Source organism: Pelodiscus sinensis, chromosome 20 (genome assembly GCF_052426305.1).
Source record: "Pelodiscus sinensis isolate ZL-2025 chromosome 20, ASM5242630v1, whole genome shotgun sequence".
Taxonomy (NCBI): domain Eukaryota; kingdom Metazoa; phylum Chordata; order Testudines; family Trionychidae; genus Pelodiscus; species Pelodiscus sinensis.
Genome location: NC_143071.1, coordinates 7,254,676 through 7,281,404, shown reverse-complemented (window position 1 = coordinate 7,281,404; position 26,729 = coordinate 7,254,676). Strand labels below are relative to the sequence as shown.

The 26,729-nt window shown below is 47.5% G+C and overlaps 1 protein-coding gene across 2 annotated transcripts in view; it reads right to left on the bottom strand.

Moving 5' to 3' along the window:
* The window catches only part of LOC102463174 (cilia- and flagella-associated protein 337-like), an 84,040-nt gene extending 62,564 nt beyond the window's left edge, over nt 1-21,476 (bottom strand). Inside the window, exons 1-9 of one of the 2 annotated variants that reach the window (XM_075903989.2) lie at nt 20,821-21,476; nt 15,456-15,723; nt 13,583-13,726; nt 12,578-12,700; nt 11,063-11,234; nt 9,299-9,345; nt 8,096-8,233; nt 5,671-5,859; nt 947-1,138 (exon numbers count right to left, since the gene is read on the bottom strand). In XM_075903989.2, the coding sequence (XP_075760104.2) occupies nt 947-1,138; nt 5,671-5,859; nt 8,096-8,233; nt 9,299-9,345; nt 11,063-11,234; nt 12,578-12,700; nt 13,583-13,726; nt 15,456-15,723; nt 20,821-20,942 (1,395 nt within the window). In that variant the 5' untranslated portion in view covers nt 20,943-21,476. The remainder of the gene's footprint in view (nt 1-946; nt 1,139-5,670; nt 5,860-8,095; nt 8,234-9,298; nt 9,346-11,062; nt 11,235-12,577; nt 12,701-13,582; nt 13,727-15,455; nt 15,724-20,820) is intronic. The other variant, XM_075903990.2, reaches the window with a different exon arrangement.
* Nucleotides 21,477-26,729: the final 5,253 nt, after the last annotated feature.

The window sequence follows — 26,729 nt, the reverse complement described above, 5'->3', positions numbered from 1 at the left end:
GAAGGGTTCGGGGGGTGGGTGGGAAGAGAACAGGTCCCTGGTGGGCTGGGGGGCTGCCTGGGGTGGGGAGAGAACAGACCTCAGGCAGGCAGAGGGGCTATTGGGAGAGGGGAGAACAAATCCCTCGCCTCATCCCCAAAATGCCAAGGTAAATCGGCTAGTGCTTGTATGTGTCTGGAAGGGCAGACTAGTAGTCTGTTCTCTGTTCCACAGCCTCATGCACCACTGAAAAACCCTTGCTTACTAGCCCTGATTTTTAGGAAAATGGCAGATGGTAATCATCTCTGCTGTCGCTAGTCCCACTGCCCACCTATGGCAAAGGTACATGCATTTCTTGTTTTCAGCACTTCATTTGGCTTAGAATTATTAATTGCTGAGAAATTTCTCCCCCTCTTTTAATTGCCTGAAAAAAAAAATTCAAAGTACCATAATAGCAACCACCTCCAAAGGCAAGAGATGAAAGAAATGGATGGAAGCCAAGGCCCGGTGACGGGGCGGAGGATGGAGATTCAATGGAGCCTGGAGTTCCCGGCCACTGCCACTGTTACTGTGGCAACGACAGAGGCTGGAGCCCCGGGCGCCTTTGCATTGTCACTGGAGTGCGGCTCCGAGAACAGGGGGGACTGACTCCCCTTGGCCCTGCCCCTTCTACTTGAGGCCACACCCCTTCTGGGGCACAGAGACGCCCCCCCACACCTTGCCTGGGGCCCCACTGGTGGAAGCGCATGGGTTTTACAATCCAGCCACAACCGGGCCTCTTTGGACTCATAATGCCCCTTACGTGCTGACTCAGGCATTTATTCAGTCATGACTCAGTTAAAAGAGCGCCCCCTATTGAATCCCCACCCTTCCTGCTGCAGCACCTCCATGCTCTTTGTCTCAAACATCCGTCTGGCATGGTGCATATTGAACAAGCGAACAAGAGGCTAGCACAAATCTGACAAACCGAGTCCTTGGAATAGCTGAATACGTGTCCTCGGGGCTCGTGGATGGCCACTGCCAGAATTGCTGCATGATGTCCCTGCAAGGTCGCCGTTGGCCAGCTTGGGACATATCGGTTCCAGAGTTGCACGGTATGATCCGCCCCTCCGGTCACCAGCAGATTCAGGGATCTGCAGTAGTCGAAGCATTTTACGCCCTAAGAAAAACCAGGAAAAAAGCAATCCGTGTTTTGCAAATATTTATACTGTCTGTGCAGAGCATCTGTGGAATGAGGCTGTGCAGCGCACGGAGGACTGACTAGGAAGAGACTCAGAGCCTGTCTACTCTTAAAGCACTGCCTCGGTATAGCTGCACCAAGGCAGCGACTCCACTGTTGTGCTTAAGTGAAGATGCTCTGTGCCAATGGGAGAGAGAGTCTCCATTTGCATCATTAATTCACCTCACTGGCAGTGGGTAGCTATGTCAGCAGGAGAATTTCTCCTGCCAACACAGGGCTGTCTACACAGGGGACATAGATCTGTAGAACTATGTTGCTCAGGGGTGTGGATTTTTCACACCCCTGAACTACATAGCTATAGGGAAACAATTCTGTATTGTAGACCTAGCCTCAGACAACGTCAAAGCACATGAAAGAACCTAGGTTACGTCTATGAGAAGAGTTTTCTCAGCAAAAAAATGCTAAGGAGGGACTTGTTTGCATGAGTCGTGATCTCATTTGCATATTTTCTGCCAATCCAGTTTTTCGCTAGGGTTTGAATGTTTCCTTTTTGGGCAAAGACCCCTTTTTCTGTGGGAAAAGGGTTTTTTGTGCAAAACGGAAACGTCCATACTGCTTGTTTTTCCACAAAAACCCTAGCGAAAAACTGGATCGGCAGAAAATATGCAAATGAGATTGCGAATCATTCAAATGAGTCCCTCATTGGCATATTTTTTGCCAAGAAAACTCATAGTGTAGATGTAGCCTTAATGCACATCAGCAGAGTCTACCAGGACCAATTAGCAAGCAATGTTTTGTGTGTTTTAGAACTCACCTTACCCCATCCTGTAGACAAGCCCTCAGGAATGAGGCCTTTTCCCCTTTTCATATTTCAGTTTTGCAATTCATAGAATCATAGAATCATAGAATAATAGGACTGGAAGGGACCTCGAGAGGTCATCGAGTCCAGCCCCCCGCCCTCAAGGCAGGACCAAGCTCCGTCTACACCATCCCTGACAGATGTCTATCTAACCTGTTCTTAAATATCTCCAGAGAGGGAGATTCCACCACCTCCCTTGGCAATTTATTCCAATATTTGACCACCCTGACAGTTAGGAATTTTTTCCTAATGTCCAATCTAAACCTCCCCTGCTGCACTTTAAGCCCATTACTCCTTGTCCTGTCCTCAGTAACCAAGAGGAACAAATTTTCTCCTTCCTCCTTGTGACACCCTTTTAGATATTTGAAAACCGCTATCATGTCCCCCCTTAATCTTCTTTTTTCCAAACTAAACAAGCCCAGTTCATGAAGCCTGGCTTCATAGGTCATGTTCTCTAAACCTTTAATCATTCTTGTCGCTCTTCTCTGTACCCTTTCCAATTTCTCCACATCTTTCTTGAAATGTGGCGCCCAGAACTGGACACAGTACTCCAGCTGAGGCCTAACTAGTGCAGAGTAGAGCGGCAGAATGACTTCACGAGTTTTGCTTACAACACACCTGTTGACACAACCTAGAATCATATTTGCTTTTTTTGCAACAGCATCACACTGTTGACTCATATTCAACTTGTGGTCCACTATGACCCCTAGATCCCTTTCCGCCATGCTCCTTCCTAGACAGTCGCTTCCCATCTTGCATGTATGGAACTGATTGTTCCTTCCTAAGTGGAGCACTTTGCACTTCTCTTTATTAAACCTCATCCTGTTTACCTCTGACCATTTCTCTAACTTGCTAAGGTCATTTTGAATTATGTCCCTATCCTCCAAAGAAGTTGCAACCCCACCCAGTTTGGTATCATCTGCAAACTTAATAAGCGTACTCCCTATCCCAATATCTACATCATTGATGAAGATATTGAACAGTACGGGTCCCAAAACAGACCCTTGCGGAACTCCATTTGTTATCCCTTTCCAGCAGGATTTAGAACCGTTAACAACAACTCTCTGACTACGGTTATCCAGCCAATTATGCACCCACCTTATCGTGGCCCTATCTAAGTTATATTTGCCTAGTTTATCAATAAGAATATCATGTGAGACCGTATCAAATGCCTTACTAAAGTCTAGGTATATGACATCCACCGCTTCTCCCTTATCCACAAGGCTCGTTATCCTATCAAAGAAAGCTATCAGATTAGTTTGGCATGACTTGTTCTTCACAAACCCATGCTGGCTATTCCCTATCACTTTAGTACCTTCCAAGTGTTTGCATATGATTTCCTTAATTACCTGCTCCATTATCTTCCCTGGGACAGATGTTAAAATTCAGATAGCAGCAGTTGTTACTTTTGTATTCTCGATTAATACAGAGAGGATTCTGGGAATAATTTAGAGTCACAAAGATGATCTTAAATATTATCATTCAAAAATGCACTTTCCCCCAGTCTCACATAATCTATTCAGACACACAGAGGAAACCTTTGCACTTTGCAATTAGGATTTCTGGCTGGATAGGAGGGCTTCAAGTCTTTCTTTCCATGACTACATTTTTCTGTGACTGTAGGCCTGTTTTGATTTCAGTGTTGCGGCATTTTGTTTGACGAGCCGACTGCAAAAACCACAATGAACAGAATGGAGCTCATTTAGATGCTTCCAAAGATTTGATTTCAAATTCTATTTTCCCTGAATTTCATTAAGCAATTCTATCAGCAGCCCTGTCCTTGTCCTCTCCCCCGGCACTCACAATTCCCCATGGGAAGCAGGGGAAGCTGCCTGGGGTTCTCACCTCCCGGTTCCCCTAAAATACATGTCTCCTGTCTACTGAAAAAGGACAGGAAAAGACTGATAAATTTGCAATCCTGTGGAAAGGAAGAATGACCCTGAGGATACTAGCCAGGAGCTGGAGAGATCCAGATTCAATCCCCTGTTCTGTCATCGATTACCTATGTTACCTTGGATGGGATCCACAAAGGTGCCTGGGTCTTAGGTTTAGGTGGCTAGTCTCCAGTCTGAGTCTCACAACTCCTGCTGACCCCTGGAGGTGTCTAAAGTCACTTGGGGGGCAGCTACAGTTTTGGGGTAAAGGTTTCCTTGGCGCCTGTGTTTCTGCCTCTGAGCATGCATGTAGCCGCCTCGCTCTCCATGTGTAAATGCCTGTCTCCTATCTAAATCCCTGAGTGACCCATGGACCAGGGAAAAACAGGCATTTGCTCACTCATTTCTTGGGGCCTACTCCAGTAGGCCATCTCTGGGTGTGCTACTGGACCAGACCCCATTCAAAATCTGGTGTTGGGGTCTATCTTACAATTTTTAGCCCAGAGGTGAAAGCACCCACCCAGGACATGGGAGCCCTGGAGGCAATTCACCCCTCTGCTGGAGGGGCAGAAAGAAATTGAACAGGAATTCAATTCATTGTGTGAAGAAGTACTTCCTTAAAACAAACAAAAGAAAGGACAGGCTGAACCTCTCTAGTCTGGCATTCTCTGGTCCGGCAACATCTGTGGTCCGGCATAATTTTAGTTAGCCGTATGTCCACTTACCATGAGTATGGCTGAGTTTCCCACGGTCCCCTAAAGTTTTTTTTGTTTGTTTGTCTCAGTGTTCTGTGCTGTTATTTAGCTCTAATTTACCCCTAAATGTCTTCTAAGACCCCAGCAAGCAGTGGAAGTGTTGGTAGTGGTACTAAACAACATTGGCTCTGTGGTTCAGCAAATTCTTTGGTTTGATATCAGTCAGCTCCAGAAGGTGCTGAACTAGAGAAGTTCAACCTGTATTTCTTCACACAACGCACAGTCAACCGGTGGAAGTCTTTGCTAGAGGATGCTATCAAGGCCAAGACAATAACAGAGCTCAAAACGAGTGAGATAAGTTCACAGAAGATCAGTCCATCAACGGCTGTTAGTCAGGATGGGTAAGAATGGTGTCCTACCCTCTATTTGTCAAGACACTGGGAATGTGTGACAGGAGGTGGTTCACTTGAGGATTATCTGTTGTGTTCATTCCCTCTGGAGAATCTGGCATCGGCCACTGTTGGCAGACAGGATACTGAGCTAGTTGGACCTTTGGTCTGCCCCAGTATGGCCATTCTCATGTTCTTAGGGATTACCCCCCTCCCTTGGAGTGTGTTCTAACCACTGAGCAATGGGACCTTTTGACACGTCTCCTTTTCAGAGACAACGAGAATGATTCTGTAGCCTGGTACTTTAGGCACCAACATGGGCTGTGGGCAACCTAAGACCCAGCCCCTCTGCTCCAGTCTCTTCTTTCCTTGCAGCTCCATGTGGCTCTAGGCCTTAGTCTCGCTGTATCTCAGTTCCTACCGGCATTGGAGGTAATAGACCTGGCCTACCTCCTGAGGTGTTGTGAGGCTGAATACACTAAAGATTGGAAGGTGCTCAGATACTGGGGTAAGGGGAAGGGGATGAGTACCCAAGAGAGTTCAGAAGAGATGAGAAACTCTGGTGAGCATCAAAACCGCCACATGGTAATATAAAGCATACCTGACTGTGACCTTTTTGCCTGACTCTTAGGAGATCTGGAATAAAACCACTGGCCAGAGGTTGGGGAGTGGAGCTTGGAAAGACAGACCCTACCTTCTTGATTTTCCAGGTGTAAACTTTTCTCTTTCTGTGAACATCCATGATCACCACAGAGGTCTTGGGACTGCCTGAGGATGTGATGATGAGCTCTCCCTCTGCTACATACTGGATTTGGGAAACAGCTTCCTTGTGCACCTCTGGGATGGCTTGATATAGCAGGAACTTACTGTGCTCTTTAATTTCCTGGGGGAAAACAAGGGATTTAAATGTCACAAGGCTAATTCACCCCCCGATTGCCCGTTGCAAAGCAAACGGAGGTGGCATGCCCAAAGACGGGTTGCAATATCAAAAGACATGTAGGCGTTAGCAGAGAAGTTTGAATGAGCCCTGAGCCTAATGCTATGACATTTACGATGGCATGCCAACCCAACAGACTATTTTGTCCCAGGGCAGTGTGATTAATGACTTGATGATGGGATTAAAGATGAGCCCAAGATGCACAGTTCAGATCCAGAACCAAATGTCTCCAGGCTTCGGGCACGAAAGGGTTGGCATGGGACAGTTGTTACATTCTTGTCCACCAGATACAAACCCGTGATGTTTGCCTCAACTTGAAAACAGTTCGTTGGGAAGGATTTCTCTAGTTCCCTCTGTCCCCACTCCCTATGTGCTAAAAATAACCCACAACGTCTCTATTTATAACCGAGAACAGCAGCAAGAAATGCTGCTCACATGCTTGGGAGCTATTGCAGCCTCAAATTCTTTGACATATACCTAAGGCAGTGAAAGCATTTTACAGTCTGAAAGCGAGAGATGCTCCTCTAATTTGTGGATGCTCATAGACTCGGCCTTTTATCTCAGCCCACAAGCAGCATCCAAGGCTATTTTCTTTAAATATATGTGAATTTACCTTGGGCAGCTTTCACATTTTGAAGGGAACCATTTTCTTTTCTTTCTTTTTTTTAAATAAAGAATTTGGTTATTGCTACACCTGCCCAGCTCTGTAGAAATTAATATTTCACAAGCACCGAATTCCCCCACCCTTCCACTATTTGCAGATGCTGAGATCTGAGATTAGTGTATAGCACACAGGTGTGTGTGTGTGTGTGTGTGGGGGGGGGTTAAAGAGCCCTTGGCACTATTTGTTTGAGAAGATTCCCTGTTTGTCCTCCTCATACTACCCACAAACATACTGCTATGAGAGGACTTCTCTGGTTGGGGACAACTGGACTTGGCTCATGGCACAGTGGAGATGTGATGTTTCAGTTACCCATGGGCTCGTAGGTCACGTCAGCTAAGAGAGTGGAGGCATTCTACACAGACAACGGGGTGTGTAGGGGAAAATCATGAGCAGAGGCGTTAAAAAAGCACCTTGGTAGACTTGAGGAATTGTGTTGCCTGTGTGAGCTGGGTCCAAATCCTGTATCCCTTGGATATAGGTCAGTGCTATTCTCGCTTTGGCAGCTAGGCAAGCCCTGCAGTAGAACGGACCTACAGAGAAATCCTGAGGGAGGTGGGAAGCATTTGGTACTCATTAGCACAGGAGTGTTAATTTACCTCAGGGCCAATGTCAGTCCTCAAATCCTTCTAGTAGGGCACCCCCCTGACAGCAGCTTGAAGGGGTGGACTCTACCGCTAGGTCTACACTGCTGGCTAGAGTATGCAAATGAAGCACTGATTAGCATTTCATTGCACTTCATTTGCATAATCTATTCGAGCCGTTTTTGCGCAAAACCAAGCAGTGTGGACGTTTCATTTTTGTGCAAAAACCCGATGTCCACACTGCTTGGTGTTGCACAAAAACCGCTCGAATAGATTATGCAAATGAAGCCCAACAAAATGCTAATCAGCGCTTCATTTGCATACTGTCTGCTGGCAAAAGCCGGCAGTGTAGACCAAGCCTACGTGTTTGTTCCCCCACCGCCCGCCGGTGTCTCCCAGGCCCATCTGCAGGCTTGTGCGCTCCTTTCTCCTAGTCTCACCTGCTGCCCCAGGGCAATTTAATTTCCGTCCTCCCTCACCACGTGCCTCCTGGCAGTGCAGTGAGGCTAGAGTGGCTTCTGGCTGCCAGCTCCGTGCTGCTGCCGGCATGCTCCTGTGGCCCCGGGGGAGGTGTGTGCAGAGCTATCTCATCCATAAGCTGCTGTGGTGAAGCGGAGAAAGCAGGCTGGCCTGGTAGGTTACGGCAGAACATTTCTCCGTGGCTCCCGTTGCCGTGGTGAGTGCAGGAGACCCGAACCCACGCCAGCCCCCGCCCCCAGCTATCCTGGAGGCCATGTCCCTTGTGGGAGGGGACTTGAAGGAAGGGTGCAATGGCAGGAGAGAGGCAGGTGGGACAGAGAAGGGGCTGACCTAAACTGGGCCCTCTTTCCTGGCCTTGGTTCTGTTTTCTATGGCATCTGAAAGAAGGTCAGTGACAAAGGAGAGCTGGGCCAGTGAGAACTTAGCCCCATCTTGGAAGGCGCCTTTCTGCTCCCACCTGCATGAAGACTCTCTGTGGCCCGGATTGATCTGTGAAGGGCTTTTCAAAGAGGCCCAGATCCGGGCGCAGCAGCCAGAGCAGGTGAACGCCACCGCGGTCATCTCCCCAGAGCAGCAAGGAGCGACCCCCTGAGGACTGGCAGGGAAACAGAAGCAGAAAGGAGGAGGGAGACCTTGGGATTCGCCTGGAGAAGCGGAGGATGTTCTCTGTCCGCTCCATCTGCCCCCGGTTAATAGCTGATGGAACATGCACTGAATTTAGTTGCGCTTGAGTCACTGCTGAAAACCCAGCTATGTCCCCGCTGGCCAAAGCCACGCCTCAAGTAGGGGGGCTGTGTGCACCTTGGGTCCCTATGTCCCTGCAATGAGTTCTGACACAGCATACCCCTCCCCCCGGGTCCAAACACACCCATGCCATGCCCCAAACTCACTGCACGTGAGTTTGCCTGGATCTAGCAACTGAGGTTTGGATCCGGCCACTGAAGCTCAGTGCGCCCACCCGTGTGTGGGGAGTCTGCACTGGTCCTCCAGCCTCCCCAATGCCCCCCACGTGGAGCTGGAGCACACAATATCTACTAGCCTGCTCCCCCTCCTCCCCCCGCCAGGCTCTGGCGTGCACAGGGAATGTGGGGAGTGTTTTTCTCCTCAGTCAGGGGCACATCAGTGAGTGTTTGAGTTTTTTTTTTGCTTCTTGTGTGCAGCCCCTCACTGATTTTTCTGTGGCCCAGTGGCCCTCACCCAAAAGCGGTTCCCACTCCTGTCCTTCATAGGGGTGGGGACACGTTTATCTTTCCCTAAAACATCAGGTGCCCACCTCTGCTAGAAGCAGGATATTGAAGTTGACAGAGAAGGCTCGGCTGTGCAAATCCTCTGTTCCTAAGTCACTTATAGCTAGAAAATCTTCCTAAACAACTCCGAGTTTCAAATCTGAGAGCACCCTTTTTATTCCTCGAAGTAATAATGAACTTTCCTTCTCACCCTGAATCGTGACGGGCTTCTTCTAAAAAAAATCTTTGTGACCTAAATCTGGAGGGGGCCTTGAGTCTGAAATCTAAGACAATTCTAGACTGTGACCTCCCTTCAAAGAGTTATAGCTTGGCACAAATGATCACAAACACTTTTACGTGTTGGGGAGAAGCACTAATGGTTGCAGATAATTTTATGAGCACACACTGGAACTCGAAGTGTGGTGTCACTGTACCTTTGCGTTATAGCAGTAGTGCAATGAAGTTGGAACATTTTTCAGAGCTGGAAGGGGAGAACATGAAATGGAATATTAGAATTACTCAATTATTTTTCCTATTTCACTTCCTCAGTATCTATTTTCCCCGGGATACATAAAAAAGGGTCTTATTCTCTCAGTGCAGTGGGAGAAGACAGAGATGCATAGAACTCATCACTGTTAATGGCACTGAACAGTGTAAATTCCTTGGCTATGCATGAAGAGAGAGAGGCTGGAATGAGGTCTAGTTTCCTTTTCTATTTTCATGATCACCTACGCGCTCTTATAGTTATGAACAGAATCATCACTAGAGATTGATGTGAACTAACATGCTGGTCCCAAATGCTCACTGAAGTGTTGTGAAATTTAGAAATGGATCTGAATTTGGCAGCTCAGCCTGTCCCCAATCACTTCTTGCATTCATTTGCCGCGCCCCCGCAGTTGTAGTAGTCAGAACTGGTCTACACTAGACCCAGCAGCTCAGCTTAAGGTACACAACTCCAGCTACGTAGAGTATGTAGCTGGAATTGGCATGCCTTAAGCCAAGCTTGGTGGCATCCCCACAGTAGGAGGCTGATGAAAGCAAACACTTTCTTCTGCTCTTGCCAGGAAGCTGAAGTACGGGACACTGGCTGGGACATCCTCTGAATTTGATTTAGCGAGTCTTAACTAGACTCGCTAAATCGAACTCCGGAAAATCGATCGTGGCAGTGGCAGTTTTTGTGGAGTGAAGATATGGCCCAAGGGTCATTGGGCCTCTTTCTCCATTGCAGGAAATAAATGCTGCCACCAAAGAATGCCAGCACCTCCCTTCCACTGGGTGCACAAGCTACAAGACAATGTAGAATCAGATCCACCAGACATAAAGAACCAACTTCTTAAATGATATAAAACTGGAATAGCTCCATTGATCTCAGATAATCCCGTGGGGTCACAAGCTGATTTCACAAAAGTAAAATCACTGCGCCCAATGGAGCCCATCTGGATGTATACCAGTATCAATGTGAACAGAATTTGGTCTGCTGGCTTTAGTAAGAGTGATACTTCCAGCCTTTAATTTATACCCTGATACCCACACACATCTATAGAAATCCATCCCCTCCACAGTGACAAAAGTTGGGGTCTGGTTTCTAAGCTCCATCCACATGGCTTTAGCGACCTGCCTTTGGCCAGTTTTGGCTAACGCCACTGAGCAATATTAGGCTATGTCTCAACTACGGAGATTTTCCGGTATCCCGGAAAAACTCCACTGCATCCAGGGAACACGCCTGCTCTTTTGACATTTTTTGCAGAAGAGACATGCTCTTTTGGAAGCCCTGTCTTCCTTGTGCCATGAGGAAAAAGGGCTTTTCCAAAAGAGGAGGTTTTTCCAAAATTTGGCCCAGTGTATTTGGGCCAACATTTTTTGGAAAAGCCTCTTTGACAAAGCTATGGGAAAAAGGTACACAAATTACAGAGCGCAATTTGCATACCTTTTTCCGATAAAAAGCGGCAGTCTAGACATAGCCAGAGAGAGCAACAATAGGAGCCTCAGCAACTGCAATGAGTAGCAACTAGGGATTTTTGTTTGGTTTATTGCTTTCCAAAATACCCAGGATCCTGTGCCTTAAACTCAAATAGCCTGGTGTTTTCTCCCTGGACAGCAATGCTGGAAATCAAAAGCCTGATTCATAGCCAAACATCAGAATAGACACCGGGAGCACGAACAGGGGCCCCTCCTATTAGTAACACCCTAGCTTGTACCAAATAAATGAAACTCTTCCAAGAGGTTTGCTGTGGACACGTCAAAAAAGTGGATATCCCAGCAGGTGGTGGCTATTGCGATTTTGTGGACATTTGCCATGTATGCAGCATCCGTGGTCCAGAATTTCAATCTTCTTTTTTCAGCTGGAGAGTCTTTGGAATCTGTTGTAATCTGTTAGGAAACAAGCCGCACAGGAGAACTCTAAAAAGACGGACTCTCTCTCAGAAGAAATGCACCGGTGCCACCTTCAGCAATAAAGAGCCGAAGAGACTTTCCCAAATGAGGTTAATGTGCCTTGATTCTGCTAGGAGCTATGAATGTTTCATCTCCCACTGCAGGCCCTCAGCAGGAATTTCTCTGTAGCACGAGGGCCACAATGCTTGTAAAAGGAAGATACACTCCTAACCTAGCTTCCCAAACATAAGAATGGCCAAACTGGGTCAGACCAAAGGTCCATCCAGCCTAGTATACTGTATTATGACAGTGGCCAGTTTTTCCGGAGGAAATGAGCAGAACAGGGAATCTTTAAGTGATCCGTCCTGTTGCCCTTTCCCAGGTTCTGATAAGCAGAGGCTAGGGACATCTTTCCTGCTCATCTTGACTAATAGCTATTGATGGACTATCCTCCATGAATTTATCTAGGTCTTTTTTGAATCCTGTTAAAGTCCTGGATTTCACAACATCCTCTGGCAAGGAGTTCCACAGGTTGACTCTGTGTTGCGCGAACATCTGCATTAGTATTTATCTGTGTTGCAGTAGCCCTAGTTGCCTGAGTCATGGACCAGGATCTCATTTTGCTAGGTGCTCTGCACATTCCCAAATTGTTCACAATCAAAGCAGTAGCTGAGAGACAACAGGAAGAGGTGGACAGACAGGTATTCTGATCCCATATAATGATAGCTGATGAAATGCATTTAATGAGACACAATAATCCAAACCCTTTATTTTCCCCATGGCAGATGGAACGGCTACTAGGAGACTCACGAAGCAGTTTATAGATGTGGGTACTGGCTTCTCATTAGGGAGGGGTTAAACTCAGAATTTCCAGTTTAAGGGAAATCTGGAGATTTTGGAAAACCTTTTGTTGAGGTCTGGGATGAAGCAGGAATTTTAGAATTTCCCAAAAGTGCTACTAGGCTCTCTAGTTCCACAGCAGTTCTCTTGAGGAGTTGCACCAGGACTTCTACATCCCAGAGGAGCTGGGTGCCCTAGTCAGGCTAAGAGTCAGAGAACTGGCTGTCCAGGGAGTCATGAAACCACGTAGCTACCATTCACCCTGGCAGCCCCAGCTCTGCAGGAGCCCTTTGGGTGGGCAGCCGAGGGCCCAAGGAGCTAAAGCTTTGATTTCCCTTTTCCCTACAGAAAATCAAAATGTGGGGGCAAAGTTAAATTTTCCTGAAGAATTTTTCCTAGAGACAACGATTGAATGCACTCTGGATGCTGAATTACTCCCACATGTTGCGTTGTCACTGCATGAAACCCCTCTACCCTCATGCGATTACCAATCTCTTTACCTCATATGTTTTCTGAATACGCAGAGCGCCGTCCCAGGTAGTAAGAACTCCTCCCTTGCTGACACTTACATACCAGAGTGGGGGTGGGGAAGAGATGGCCAGTATCCTGGTAGTTGGCGCTTGCTGAAAAGCCAAGACAAATATTGCACCAACGATCAGTTCTCCTTCTGTTCTCCATGTCACATTACATACCTGCCTGTAAGTCAGCCATCACATTCAATGGGAGGCTAGAATTTGACCATTCTCCTTCAAAGTGACCAGGAAATGCTCATCCAACATGATAGTGAAATAAGCAAATGACGACTCGGCTCATTTACTGAATTAACCTTCCCTAGATTTAAGTGCCTGGCCAGAAATGTTTTACTGCCCGGCAGCGGAACAAATCTGGAAGTTTTTCTTCACTTTCTGCTAGAAATTCAACAAGAAACTGCCCTCACGACACTTCCAGCGAAACACAAAACTCTGCCAACTGCTGCCTGGGGCTTTAGGAAAACTGCCGTAAAGACAGAGACATGGGAACTGGTGGTGCTGTAGCACCCTTGGGCTCCCGGCTTGGTGCTTGGGGTCCGTGTTGCCTCCCCACACACTGAGTTTTTGGCTGCCGGCCGTGCATGCTGGGTTCTCGGCTGCCACTCCACATACCTGGGGCTCCGTGGCCAGCCCTGTGTGCTGGGGTCTTGGTTAGAGCCCCTGGCATGCAGTATAGCATCTGATATTCTAGCACTTGGGGTTCTGGCTGCCGGCCCTGCATACCGGGGCTTTGCTCTTGGCCTCAGCTGGGGGCGCAGCCCTCCGGCTTTTAAAAATATTCCCATGGTACTGAGTAAAGATGGGGGGGAAAGGAGTAAAGATCAAGTTTTAAATCCTTTTGTTTTCCCTTTGCAAGGGAAAAATGTAGCTGAAGACGAGAGGAATGTAGCACCGGGGATGGCTGCGGGGCAGTGGTATGGCCAGTTACAATTCAGTTCCTCCACCCCTTCGCCCAACGCGCTCCCCTCTGCTCACCTTGTTCTGCACACAGTGCCGGATGAGGGGCTCCCGGCTCTGGAAGATCTCCTGGGCTTTCGTGCAGTCCCTGTCTCTGTAATAGAGCAGCAGGTGTGCGCAGAACTCGTTCCAGTCAATCAGGCCGTCGCAGCGGGCGCCCACCTTGAAAGCCGCAGCAACAAATGAGGAGGAAAAGCCAATGCGATTTCACTGGTAGCCTGAGCAGGCGGGATAGTCCTCCTGATCATATTCCGCTCACTGCTTCTATTACCGTATCAGCCGGCAACATTCCCGGTAACCCATTATGCCAGAGCTAGGCAAGATATGGCCCAGGGGATGGATCCGGCCCACCTAGGACTTTAACCCAGCCCCCGGACTCTGGCCACTTTCTATTTACATCCTGATGCCCGAGCCATTGAATTACCAGGTGGTGGCTCTGACATCAGGATCCTATTGAAATGGCTCATGGTGCTACCTTGGCAGGGGTCAGAGCCACAAGCCCTTTCAAGAGCTGCAGCAACTCCAGGCAGCTGCCTGGCCACGTGGTAGTGGCTGCGGACCCTTTTCTGTGTTTTTAATTCAAAGCCTCCAGCCCCAGAACAACTCTGGAGCAAGGCTATTCCCTAGCCCCGCCCCTTCTGCCCCAGGCCCCGCCCCCTCCCGGAGTGGAGCCGGCCTGTCAACCTGCACCCCCCTGGGAAAATTATCACCCACGTCTGCATCATGCTAAGCACGGTACATATTGTGGCAAAGCTCAGACCGTGCCCGGTGGGTCCTGCGCTTCTGGTGGACAGTGCTTGCCTCAGAGGCTCGCTGTGACTCTCCCCTTGGCCTCTTCTTTTTCCAGAGGCAAGGGTCACAGCCTACTGAGTCATCCTGATCATAGGCTAGTCCACTGTTTGGGGTGAAAACCCCTCTGTAGCCTTGGTCTCCCCTCTCAGGAGCAGACTCTGTAGTGGTGTGGGAAGGACTGGCCCACCCACTATTCTTGGTTGCAGCCTAAGGCAGTGGCAACAGACTGGGCTTGTTCTAGTCCCATTCTGGCAGCTACTTCCTGGGCCACTTCCCCAAATGGTCCCTCCCAGGACTTGCCTCTGGTACCTGAGCGAGTCTGTCCTGCTCCTCCATGGCACTCTGCCTTGCTCGCAGGCCTCAGCTCGCTCACACACATCGCCTCACTCTCAGTTCTTGGACTAAATACCCTCCCTGCAGGAAGGCCTTACAAGCAAGACCCAGCAGGCCTTCTTGGGCTGCAGGTGTCCCGATCGACTTGCTGCTTCCAGAAAGCCTTAATTGGCCCCAGGTGCCTGTTTGATTATGCTGCACTAGGCTCAAGACTGTTTACCCAGGGAAGAGAAAACTGCCCCCCCCCCCATGGGAAGGAGAGTAGGGTGACATGTAAGGAAGAAATAACAGTAAGGCTATGTCTACACTCACCACTTCTTGGGCGAGAAATATGCAAATGAGGCTAAGCGTGGAATATCGCCGAGCCTCATTTGCATACCGAATGAGCCGCCATTTTTGCAGAAGAGGCTCTTGCACCAGAAGGAGCTGTCTATACTGCCCCTTCTTGCGCAAGAGAAACCTGCTTGCGCAATGCCGTTCTTCCTGAAAATAATCGGCGTCGCAGCATTGCGCAAGAGGGTTTCTCTTGCGCAAGAAGGGGCAGTGTAGACAGCTCCTTCTGGTGCAAGAGCCTCTTCTGCAAAAATGGTGGCTCATTCGGTATGCAAATGAGGCTCAGCGATATTCCACGTTTAGTCTCATTTACATATTTCTTGCGCAAGTAGCCGCGAGTGTAGACATAGCCTAAGAGTGTTGCAAACTGTTGTGGGGGCTGGCCTGGGAATTATTTGCACACATGACCAATCTAACCCCAGCTCCTGGTTACCTTGTTGAAAAGCAGTGTCAATCGAGTGTTCCAGATCTCAGAGCCAGGCAGCTCGGACAGAGCTCGATGAAACTCTTGTTGAGTCAATCTTCCCGGCGGCTGCACTTTCTGTTTTCTGCGGGGTCTCACGCACTGGCTTGTGTTCTCTGCTTCTCTACCTTGGTCTTCCCCTTTGGGAAGGCTGTGATTAGCAAACAGTGCTTCCAGGAGCTGCAAGTGACCCAGCTCCAGCTCTTCTTCTAGCTGCGGGCTTTTATGCTGCTCAAACCTGGTGGCAAAGCAAAGCAAAGCAAAGGAAATGCTCACTGTGGACAGGGCAGACACTGAGCGTTGTGGGTGTCTATGCTGCTCAGCTCCTAGGTGTTAATTTGCCACGTGGTCTCTCTAATGGAGCAATAAAAACAAGAGAACAGCAAGGAGGGCCGGCCCAACGTGTCTTGTGTTGGGTACCCAGCATCTGTGGACCAGTGTTCCCTGAAAGCTTAGCACTTGGGCAGCCACCTAGGAGAGATTCAGGTGCCACCCAGCTGATTAGCAGAGCGCCCCCAGCTGGCAGCATGTTTCTACTAGTGGTGCACATCTGCACATGCCTTGGTGCACCGAGCAACATTTATTCCACACACAGATGGAAAAAATTAGGGGGAACATTGCTGTGGACCCTTGAAAATATAGACATTGAGTTCTGGGTATGTCCACACTGCAGTTCAAAACCTTTGTGTCTGGTCCATGTCAGCTGATTCGCGCATATGGGCCTCAGGTTAAGGGGCTGTCTTGAGCTAGATCCCAGGCTCTAGGACATGGGGGGTACCAGAGCCCGAATGTCTACACTGCAGTTAAACAGCCCTTAGCCTGAGCCACCTGGAGCAGGCCAGCCTTGGGTGTCCAGCTGCAGTGTGGACATACCCTATGGCTACATCTACACTACGAGTTTTCTCTGCAAAAAATATGCTAATGAGGGACTCATTTGCATGAGTTGTGAACTCATTTGCATGTTTTCTGCCAATCCGTTTTTCGCTAGGGTTTTTGTGCAAAAACAAGCCGTGTGGACGTATTCTTTTTGTGCAAAAACCCTTTTTCCCGCAAGATCCTTATGCCCCCAAAAAGGAGGTCTACTGATCTTGCAGGAAAAGGGGTTTTTGCACAAAAAGAAAATGTTCACACTGCTTGATTTTGCACAAAAACCCTAGCGAAAAAACAGATCGCCAGAAAATATGCAAATGAGATCGTGCCTCATGCAAATGAGTCCCTCATTAGCATATTTTTTGCAGAGAAAACTCGTAGTGTAGATGTAATATAGACATAGCCATAGGGTATGTCCACACTGCAGCTGGACAGCCAAGGCTGGCCTGCTCCAGGTAGAGAAAACTCGTAGTGTAGACATAGCCGGTATGAGTTTTTAATGGCAGAAAATATGCTAATGAGGGACTCATTAGCATGAGTCACAACACCATTAGCATATTTTCTGCTGTTTCTTTTTGCGCAAGGGGTTTTTGTGCAAAAAGAAGCCGTGTGGACATTACCTTTTTGCACAAAATCCCCATTTTGCGCAAGATCCTTATGCCTGTCGTGACTCATGCTAACGAGTGCCTCATTAGCATATTTTCTGCCAAAACAACTCATAGTGTAGACGTAGCCTGTCTCTCTCTTTCACACACCTGTCAATGATAATACTGCTCTGTATCTCAGTGTGTTTGGGAGGCTTCTGGACCCGTGGACAGCAGGCACCAGTATTTATTCTTTATTCTTGTTATTACTGTGGGCAGCAATAAAGGCAAGAGCGGAACCAGAGAAAGCAGGAAGTGAGGCTGAAGCGAGCGCTTTCCCCTCTCCCTTAGGTGACAAGTTCACCAGGGCTGTGTCTACACTGGCATGAATTTCCGGAAATGCTTAAAACGGAATACTATTCTGTTTTCAGTTTTCCGGAAAAGGAGCGTCTACATTGGCGGGCTGCTTTTCAGGAAAAGCCCTTTTTCCGGAAAAGCATCCATGGCCAATGTAGACGCGCTTTTCCGGAAAAGAGCCCCGATCGTCATTTTTGCGATTGGGGCTTTTTTCCAGAAAAGACTACTGGGCTGTCTACACAGGCCCTTTTCCGGAACAGTGTTCCGGAATAAGGACTTATGCCCGAGCGGGAGCAGAATAGTTTTTCCGGAATAGCGGCTGATTTTGTACAGTAGAGCATCGTTGCTTTTCCGGAAATTCAAGGGCCAGTGTAGACAGCTCGCAGCTTATTCCGGAAAAGCAGCTGATTTTCCGGAATAAGTGGCCCAGTGTAGACACAGCCCAGGAGAGCGGCTGAGGCTTCTGCCTTCCATCCCCAGCCCTTCGTGTTCCTCAGAGTCCCTGAGAGACACAGCCCCCATCCCCTCTCCCCCCCTGCACAGGCGCTGGAACAAGTTTTAGGGTGGGGATGCTGGGTTACATCCCTCCTTACACACATTTCATTCGCCTGCGATGGTGCCAACTCTCCCAGACCGGATGCCGTTCGTGGCAACAGTGTTGAGTCCGTTTGGACCAGGAGTGTTGGCAGCCCGAGCCCCCACAAGGGAGTCACATTTAAGGGCAACTGCTGAGCCCCGAGCCAAGGCCAGGACCTAGCCCCACGCTGCTGGGAGGACCCTGGAAGGCAGCAGAGCCTCCAGGCCAGGGGCCTGGACCCTGGGGCGGGCAGGCCACGTATCCTGCATGGGTGGGGCCAGTGGGCAATGAGACCCTGAAGGCCGGTGGAGCCTGTGAGGCTGCCAGGTGGTGGCAAAGCCAGCGGGAACCCAGCGGGAACCCTGCGTGGCCACCCAGAGGTTGGGACCCGGGGCTGGTAAAGCAGGGGGCAGGTTGGCAGCAAGGCTGGTTCTCAGGAGCAGGAAAGCTGGGTGCAAAACCTAGGGCTGCTGCCCCCCCCCCACTTGCTCATCTCCAAGCCCAGAGTCATCATGACTTTCCTCCTAGCTGAGCAGGACTGGACACGACACTGCCCAGCTTCTGAACCAGCCAGGGGCCTAGCACAGAGCTATGTGGGGCATCTTCTTCCTGTCCCTGGGGGCTGGACCTAGGTAAAACTCAGAGACAGCTCATCAGCCACCGCAAATTAGTGCAGCTCCACAGATTCATCCCCGGGGGAGGATTAGGCCTCAGGGGTTTCAAACTCCCAGCCTGCGGGCCAACCCCAGCTGTAGTGATTGCATAATCTGGCTCAGGACTCCCAGAGGGCTGGGGGGGGGAGTGGCTGTCTGTTAATGGCCCCCAAACCCCTTCACCCTGGGATTGGGGATTACTGAGGGGGGCCTGGCATCATGTGGCGGCAGGAGCTGCAGGGGAAGTGGTGTGTATCGGGTGAGTGCACTCGCCCAGCTGCCTTCTGCTTCCCCATGCTACTGCGGGGACGGCCCGACCACTGCCGCCGCCATGCACCAGCCGCCCCCCCATGATTCCCAAAGATGCGAACTTTGGAACATGGCCATGGGGGGAGAGGGTGGGATGATGGCAGGAAGGGGCGGGGCTTGGGGACCAGTAACGGGCAGATTGCGCAATCAGGCTTGCCAGGGGTGGCCGCCAGGGTGTGAGTTTGAGGCTCTTGATCTCGTAATACCTTGCTCCACTCTCATGTGTCTTCCTAATTGCAAACCCAAAATGCACTCAGGCCTCAATAGCACATGACCCCACGACAATACATTCTGGCAAGCGTGGGATCAAATGAGACCATCCGATCTGGGTAGCTGCACAGATTGGAGGAAATCATAAGGATTCCAACTCACATTAATTCCATGAATACCGTGAGGAATTCGCTGTCAATTAACAAGCCACAATTTGTTGTGATTTTTTTCCCCCTATTTAAGGCGTGGCTATGTAGAGGCACAACCTGTTGAATTGTAATTATCTATAGAAAAGATTTAAATGAGTACAACACAGTATACATTTATATATAGCTGATTATATTCAGTTTCTTTTATACGGTCTTTTCAAAGGAAAAATATTACCACATGCTTAACAGCTGCTGGGATGGAGAAATATGAACAGCAGCAGCAACGACTGTGGTGTGCAAGAACACTGTTGCTGGTGGGTGTGTGCCATGTCTAAGAAATGAAGACTGTTCTCAGCAGGTAATGGATGGGCTTTCAAGAATGCCTATGGGGATGGAGTCATGAGCCATGTTAGCTCAACTGGCAACCATGGGACTTTCATGGTTAAAACACAGGGGCTACGTCTACACGGGCACCCTTTTCTGGATAGCTTACAACGGAAAACTTTTCCGTTATAAGCATTTTCGGAAAAAGCGCGTCTACATTGGCAGGATGCTTTTCTGGAAAAGCACTTTTTGTGGAAAAGCGTCCGTGGCCAATCTAGATGCGCTTTTCCGCCAAAAAGCCCCGATCGTCATTTTTGCGATCGGGGCTTTTTTGCTGTGTAGATGACACCTTTTTGTGCCAAAACCCCCTTTTGCGCAAGAGCTGCTCTGTCTCAAAAAACGAGGGTGTGAATTTAATAAGCTAGGTTGTGAATTTAAAGCACACTAGCTGTTCTGCTCTAACTTCTTGAGTGAAAATTTTTACTGTGCAATAAAAGGGAGCATCTACACAGCAAAGTTATTCCAAAATAACTATGCAAGCATCAACACAGCAATTCCGTTATTTCGAAAGAACGGGCGGCTTATTCCCCCTTATTCCTTCCAAAAAATGAGGAAGAATGGCTCTTGTGCAAAAGGGGGTTTTTGCATGAAAAGATGCCATTTACACAGCAGTTTTTGCATAAAAACCTCTTGTGCAAAAGGGATCCAGGGGGGAATGGAAATGAGAGTGTGATGTATGCAAATGAGCGCTCCATTTGCATTTCCTCTTGAAGAAGAGGATTGTAGTGTAGACATAGCCTTATTTTAAAATAGCACATCTACACTACAGGGAAGCTTCAAAATTAGTCTGAGGCAGACTTCCTTAATATGGATGCGCTACCTCGATTTAGAGCCCCAGGAGGCACTGGGGAATAATTACTTTGATTGGCCCTGTGGAGGAGCTATTTCAAAATAGCAATAGTGGAGTTATTCCGAAATAACTGTTATTCCGAAACACACAACTGTTATTCCGAAATAGCTATTTTGGTATAGGTATTATTCCTCATGAATGAGGCTTATAGAAGTCGGAATAAGCCACCCGTTATTTTGAAATAATGGAATTGCTGTGTAGATGCTTGATTAGATATTTTGGAATAACTTTGTGGTGTAGATGCACCCTTTTAGTGCACAGTAAAAGTGCTCACTCAAGAAGTTAGAGCAGAACAGCTAGTGTGCTGTAAATTCACACCCTAGCTTATGGCACACTAATTTTCCATGTAGACAAGCTCTTAATAAATGTACCAGTGTCAGAATAGAACGTACCTTGTTATACTCGCTGGCACTTCTTGCCTGTACGCACTCCAGGATGAATTCTCCTTCTGCTTTTCCATCACTGACATATCAACTTTGCCCCCCTTTCGCCTGAAACGGTGATGGTTTTCCATGGCCTTTTCCTAATATACTCAAGACTAATTAACTTGCAAGACTGGCAGAACCAGAGTCAATTCTGTAGCCCCTTCTTATCAAAGGAATCAAGATCTGAGTGGACTACAGCTGGGGGAAGGTTGGAAGTTCTTCTCCACGTTCTCCTGAGGCCTTGTGGTCCAATAATCCTTGAGCACTTGCTTGCTATCCAATACGAATGCTTTCCGGAAGCCACGGCTGACACTTTTGGTAGTAACCACTATACGCTATGGCTGAATCAAACATTTTTGCTCAGATGCACGCGAACCAATGTTTCAAGTTTTCCCAAGCCCGGATATGCCATACCATGCACGCCTATTCGGTAGCGTATTCTCAGAGAGCTGCACGGCTTAACGCCTCCCAAAGCCATAAGCAGTTGAGTATGTTACACAGACAGAAAACCAGAGACTTCCTTTTGAAAGGCCAAAACTAGGTATATTGGGAAGGGCTGTTAGCATAGTGACTCGCCTGGACTTGCACAACATGCTCCATCCTGCTTACAAATTATTTAGGCCAAGAAATGTTTCAAAGCAAGGGAATTTCATGTAGGGGATGGGTCTGTGCAAAGAAAAGCATTTGGTCAGTTTATGATTAACCTGATCATGTGCAGTGGATAGAGAGAAGAGATAATCAGCGATTTCTTCCTGTGCTTGGTTAGACATCCAGGGTCAGCACCCTAAGCCCAATGTGCAACCATCCATGCAGGTGACCCTTTGGAAGGGGGCTAATTTAGGGAATACCAAGTGGCACAAGTCTGCAACGCTGAGACCACGCTCTGCACTTGCGGGTTGGTAATACACACTGCACAGGAACAGAAGTGAGTGGCTAGGGAGACTTCTTCATCCTCCTGACTGCAGAAGCAGAAGACCCGACCTGTTTCATAAATGTGGACTGGTTATTTCGTAGTGAAGCAGGGTGCATTTTGGCCTTGCTATTTTCATTAATGTGTCATTTATTGTGCTGTCAATATTTTCTCATCACCATAACTACAGGTGATGCTAACGTGCCTTTCCCTATTCCATTAGGTAGTTAAACTGTAACAACTCCATGAAGCCGCCAGTCATGTGCAAAGCCAAGAATTCTAGGGAGTCAATGGTCCATTCTTTGAGAGAGGGAGAAACCCAGGGAGTCTGTTGCTTTTTTACAATAGTATCACATCTCTCCTTTGTTTTCATTGTGAGTTCAAGGCCATCACTAGTCTTTGCCAGCCTGAAATCAGTGTGAGACCATGATATACAGGCCCATATGCAGGAATTTCTGTGGGGTGTGTGTGCTTTTTTTGTAAATGTGGACCACAATGATGTAAATGAACCCCTCATGGTCCTCCCAAGTAAGCGGGGAAATTTGCCCCAGCCTTCCCCTGCTGGGTGAAGAGCATGGGGGAGGGAGCTCGGGCAGCGTGCTACTCCTGCCTGCCCTTGGCCAGCTTGAGCATGCTTAGTTTGGGGACCATAGAGGTGCTTTTGCACCCTTTGCACCCCCACCCCGCATATGGGCTTTCACACCTGGGTAAGGAAGCAGGGCCTCAAAATTCCCGATCCAGTCCTTGCTGTAAATCTTCTTTGGAACATTTGTTGTTTTTTAACGTTCTTTGGAATGAACATTACAGGCAGCAAGGGCATCTAGCGAGGAGCCCTTTAAAGGTCCTGTGTGTGATAATCCAGCATCATCATAAGTGTGGGGCCTGCACAAATCAGACACCAGGAAGGGTATAACATATAAACCTGTAGGGGAACACCGTCACCTCACTGGACATTCAGAGTACGGCTACACAGCAACGTTATTTCGAAATAACTTAGTCTGAGTCTACACAGCTGGCAGTTATTTTGAAATGTTGAAATACTGTCAAGCTGGAAGACTTCTTACTCCGACTCCTGTAACCTTCATTGTACAAGGAGCAAGGGAAGTTGAAGGAGGAGTGCTCTATTTCAAAATAAGGGTGATGTAGATGCTCCCAGTTTTGAAATAAGCTACTCAACTGACATAGCTCAATTTGTGTAGTTTATTCTGAGTTGAGCCCTGCTGTGTAGACGCACCATCAGTAATGGATATGAAAGTAGCCATCCTTCTACAAAAGAATGTCAAAAAACAGTTACCGAGGGAGACATCTGACCTGGAATTCCTTTCCAAATTCAACACTATCAATTTAGGATTGATTAAGTAGCTCCACTGGTTAACAGTACAAAGGCAATTTCCTATCCCTGGGTATTCACATTGCCACCACATGCTATGAACGACCCACTTGCACCCTGCCTTGATTAACTTCATTATCACAAGCAACTTCATCCTTATATATACTCTTGCTCCTTAACTTTCACTCCAATTCATCTGATAAAGTGGGTTTTACCCACAAAAGCTTGTGCCCTAATAAATCTGCTAGTCTCTAAAGGTACGTCTACACTGCAGCTATTTTGAAATATCTTTAGAAATAACGGGTGCGCTATTCCGACATCCCTGTAAACCTCATTCCATGAGGAGTAAGGGACATTTCGGAACAGCAGTTTATTTTGAAACAGCATCAAATTATGAAATAAGATATTTTGAAATTAACTCGAAATAAGCTACGCAATTTGTGTAGCTCACATTGCATAGCTTATTTCGAGCTAAGGGTGCAGTGTGGACGCACCCAAAGGTGCCAAAGGACTCCTCATGTTTTTTGCAGATACAGACTAACACGGTGACCCTTCTGAGACAGCCCTCTGAGGCAACGTCTAGACTGCAAGCCTCTTTCGAAAAAGAGCATCTAGACTACAACCAGTACTTTCGAAAAAGCAAGCCGCTTTTTCAAAAGAGGGCACCCAGGCAGTCTGAAAGCTCTCTTTCGAAAAAGCACCGTTTGCATGACATAGCACCTTTTTTCAAAAGAGCACTTTTGAAAAAAGGTGTTATTCCTCATAAAACGAGGTTTTCCACGGTCGAAAAAACTGCTGCATTCTTTTGATTTACTTTCAAAAGAATGCGGCAGCAGTCTAGATGCAGGAGAATTTTTTGCGAAAAAAGGCCACTTTTTTCGAACCCTCCCCCTGTAGTTTAGACACACCCTTAGTTATTTTAGAATCTCAGCTTTCATTGTAACCAATCAACACTTTTGAGTGGAGCTAGAAGTGACACCCTGCTGAGGATTTCATCCCAAGTGTGCTTCAATTGGCTTGACACACAATCCAAATGTTGTCCCCACTGCTCAGTATATTGTCCATCTCCCAATATCGACTGCATTTGTCAACATTCTAGTTCTGTTAAAAAGAAATCAGTGTTTGCTTAATCTTCAGGGAAGATCCTTAAATCCTTTGATATGGAGAAATATTTCAGATAGCTTGTGGAGAGATTGTTTTCTGGTTTCCTGTTTCAGATGAAACAAAGAGGAGGTGACGTTCACACCTCCGGAACACCCTACTACTGAAGGATGCTGTCTGGAGCAAGCCCCATGCAATTCTAAAGTCTAACCAGCAGATGGTAGATGATGAAAAGAGATGGAGAGCAAACAATACAATCACTTTTCACTGGGGTGAAAGCCAGTACAGAGTTGGAAAACAACCAGACTCCAAAGGAACCCATGTCATATGCTGGAAATATGTGCAAGACATTCCAGGAAAGAAAAAAGTCTTACGGATCCTTTCTTAGAAATTCTGAATTCGTGTGCAATGTTCTTTTAAAGCAAATCAACCAACACCCCTTTTCCCCCATTTTTGTTGTCAGGACAGAAACAATGAAGACAAACGACCCTTCCTCACCTTGCATGCTCCCTGTAACCTGACTTTTCTGCTTGAGAACATTTTAATCAAAGAGCATACAACTGTCTTCTGTCTCCATGGCTTTTCCTATGTAAGCCAAACCTCCCATGACTTCCTGTGCATACTCCTAAAAATATCCCCCCTTTCATTTTGGGGCCATCGTTCGCTGCTCCAGCATCTCACCATGACTACATCTCATTCCGAAGAATTAATTCGTGGTTCATATTAGATTCACAGAGGGACTAGTTGTAAACATAAAAGAAGACTGGATTGCACTGTAAAACTTGATTTGTAATGAGATGTTTTTATGGTGAGTGACGGTAAGCTGTGTTCTGTGGGCCTATTTGATATGCAGCGCTGGTTTAATACTTTTGCTCACACAGGGTGGCTACGTCTACACTGGCATGATTTTCCGGAAATGCTTTTAACGGAAAAGTTTTCCATTAAAAGCATTTTCGGAAAAATCGTGTCTAGATTGGCAGGATGCTTTTCCACAAAAGCACTTTTTGCGGAAAAGCGTCCGTGGCCAATCTAGACGCGGTTTTCCGCAAAAAAGCCCTGATCGCCATTTTCGCAATTGGGGCTTTTTTGCGGAAAACAGTACTATGCTGTCTACACTGGCCCTTTCGTGCAAAAATCTTTCGGAAAAAGACTTTTGCCCGAACGGGAGCAGCATAGTATTTCCGGAAAAGCACTGATGATTTTACAGGAGATTGTCAGTGCTTTTCCGGAAATTCAAGCAGCCAGTGTAGACAGCTGACAAGTTTCTCCGCAAAATCAGATGATTTTGCAGAAAAACTTGCCAGACTAGACACAGCCGATATGTCTACGCTACAGAGTTGTCAGAAAAATGGCCATTTTTCCAACAAAACCTGAGGTACGTACACACTGCAATCGCAGTCTTCAGAAAGTAAATCGAAAGAACCAAGTGGTTTTTCCGGTGTTGGTAATCCTTTTTCTATGAGGAAGAAGCCTTTTTCCGAAAGAGCTCTTTTGGAAAAAGGCATGTGTGGATGGGGAAGAGGGAGTTTTTTCGAAAGAAGAGGAAAGAGGAAAAAGCACAGGTGCCCTGGTGACCACTCCGTCTATATTAATCACAGCTTAAATGTATGATAGTGTCCATTCAGTGTGGATGCTATCTTTCAAAAAAGCAAATCACTTTTTCGATGCGCTTTTGTGGGTGGACATTCTCTTCCAAAAAAAGGTTCTTCCGAAAGAAGCCTGTAGTCTAGACGTAGCCACAGATGCATGTTCTTATGTGCATCAGCTTTGCAGGAGCAATGTAGGGCTCTAATATCTGAAAATGTTAAAGTGGAAAAGAAACAATGGGCTACATTTTCCCCTCACTGGCAATGTGGACTCCTGGAAAGGAGGAACAGTGCGTAGGTCGTGGCACGTACATTTCTGAGAGACCAGAAGAAGGGTTTTTCAACCAACAGTGTCTGATAGTGGTAACCTCTAACATAGCTGCTTCGGAACTAAATATTTCACTTCCAGCCTATTGTGTACCCAGATATCTTTGAAGCAAATCAGGCCTTCTAAAAGCTTTGTAGACGCATAATGTTCCAGACATCCTAGAACTACTGGTCATCAAATGAAATTAATAGGTAGCAGGTTTAAAACAAACAAAAGGAAGTTTTTCTTCATGCAGCACACAGTCAACTTGTGGAACTCCTTGCCAGAGGATGTTGTGAAAACAAGGACTTAAACAGGGTTCAAAAAAGAGCTAAATAGATTCATGGAGGTTAGGACCATCAATACATGTTAGCCAGGATGGGTAGGAATGGTGTCCCTTGCCTCTGTTTGTCAAAAGCTGCAAATGGATGGCAGGAGAGGGATCACCTGATGATTACCCTGTTCTGTTCACTCCCTCTGGAGCATCTGGCATTGGCCACTGTCGGCAGACAGTTTACTGGGCTAGATGGACCTTTGGTCTGACCCCAGTATGGCCGTTCTTATGTCCTTATGCCTACTACATGTCACCAAAGCTGAGGCTTGCTTCCGAAGAACCATCCATCTCCTTTCATCAGATTCTTT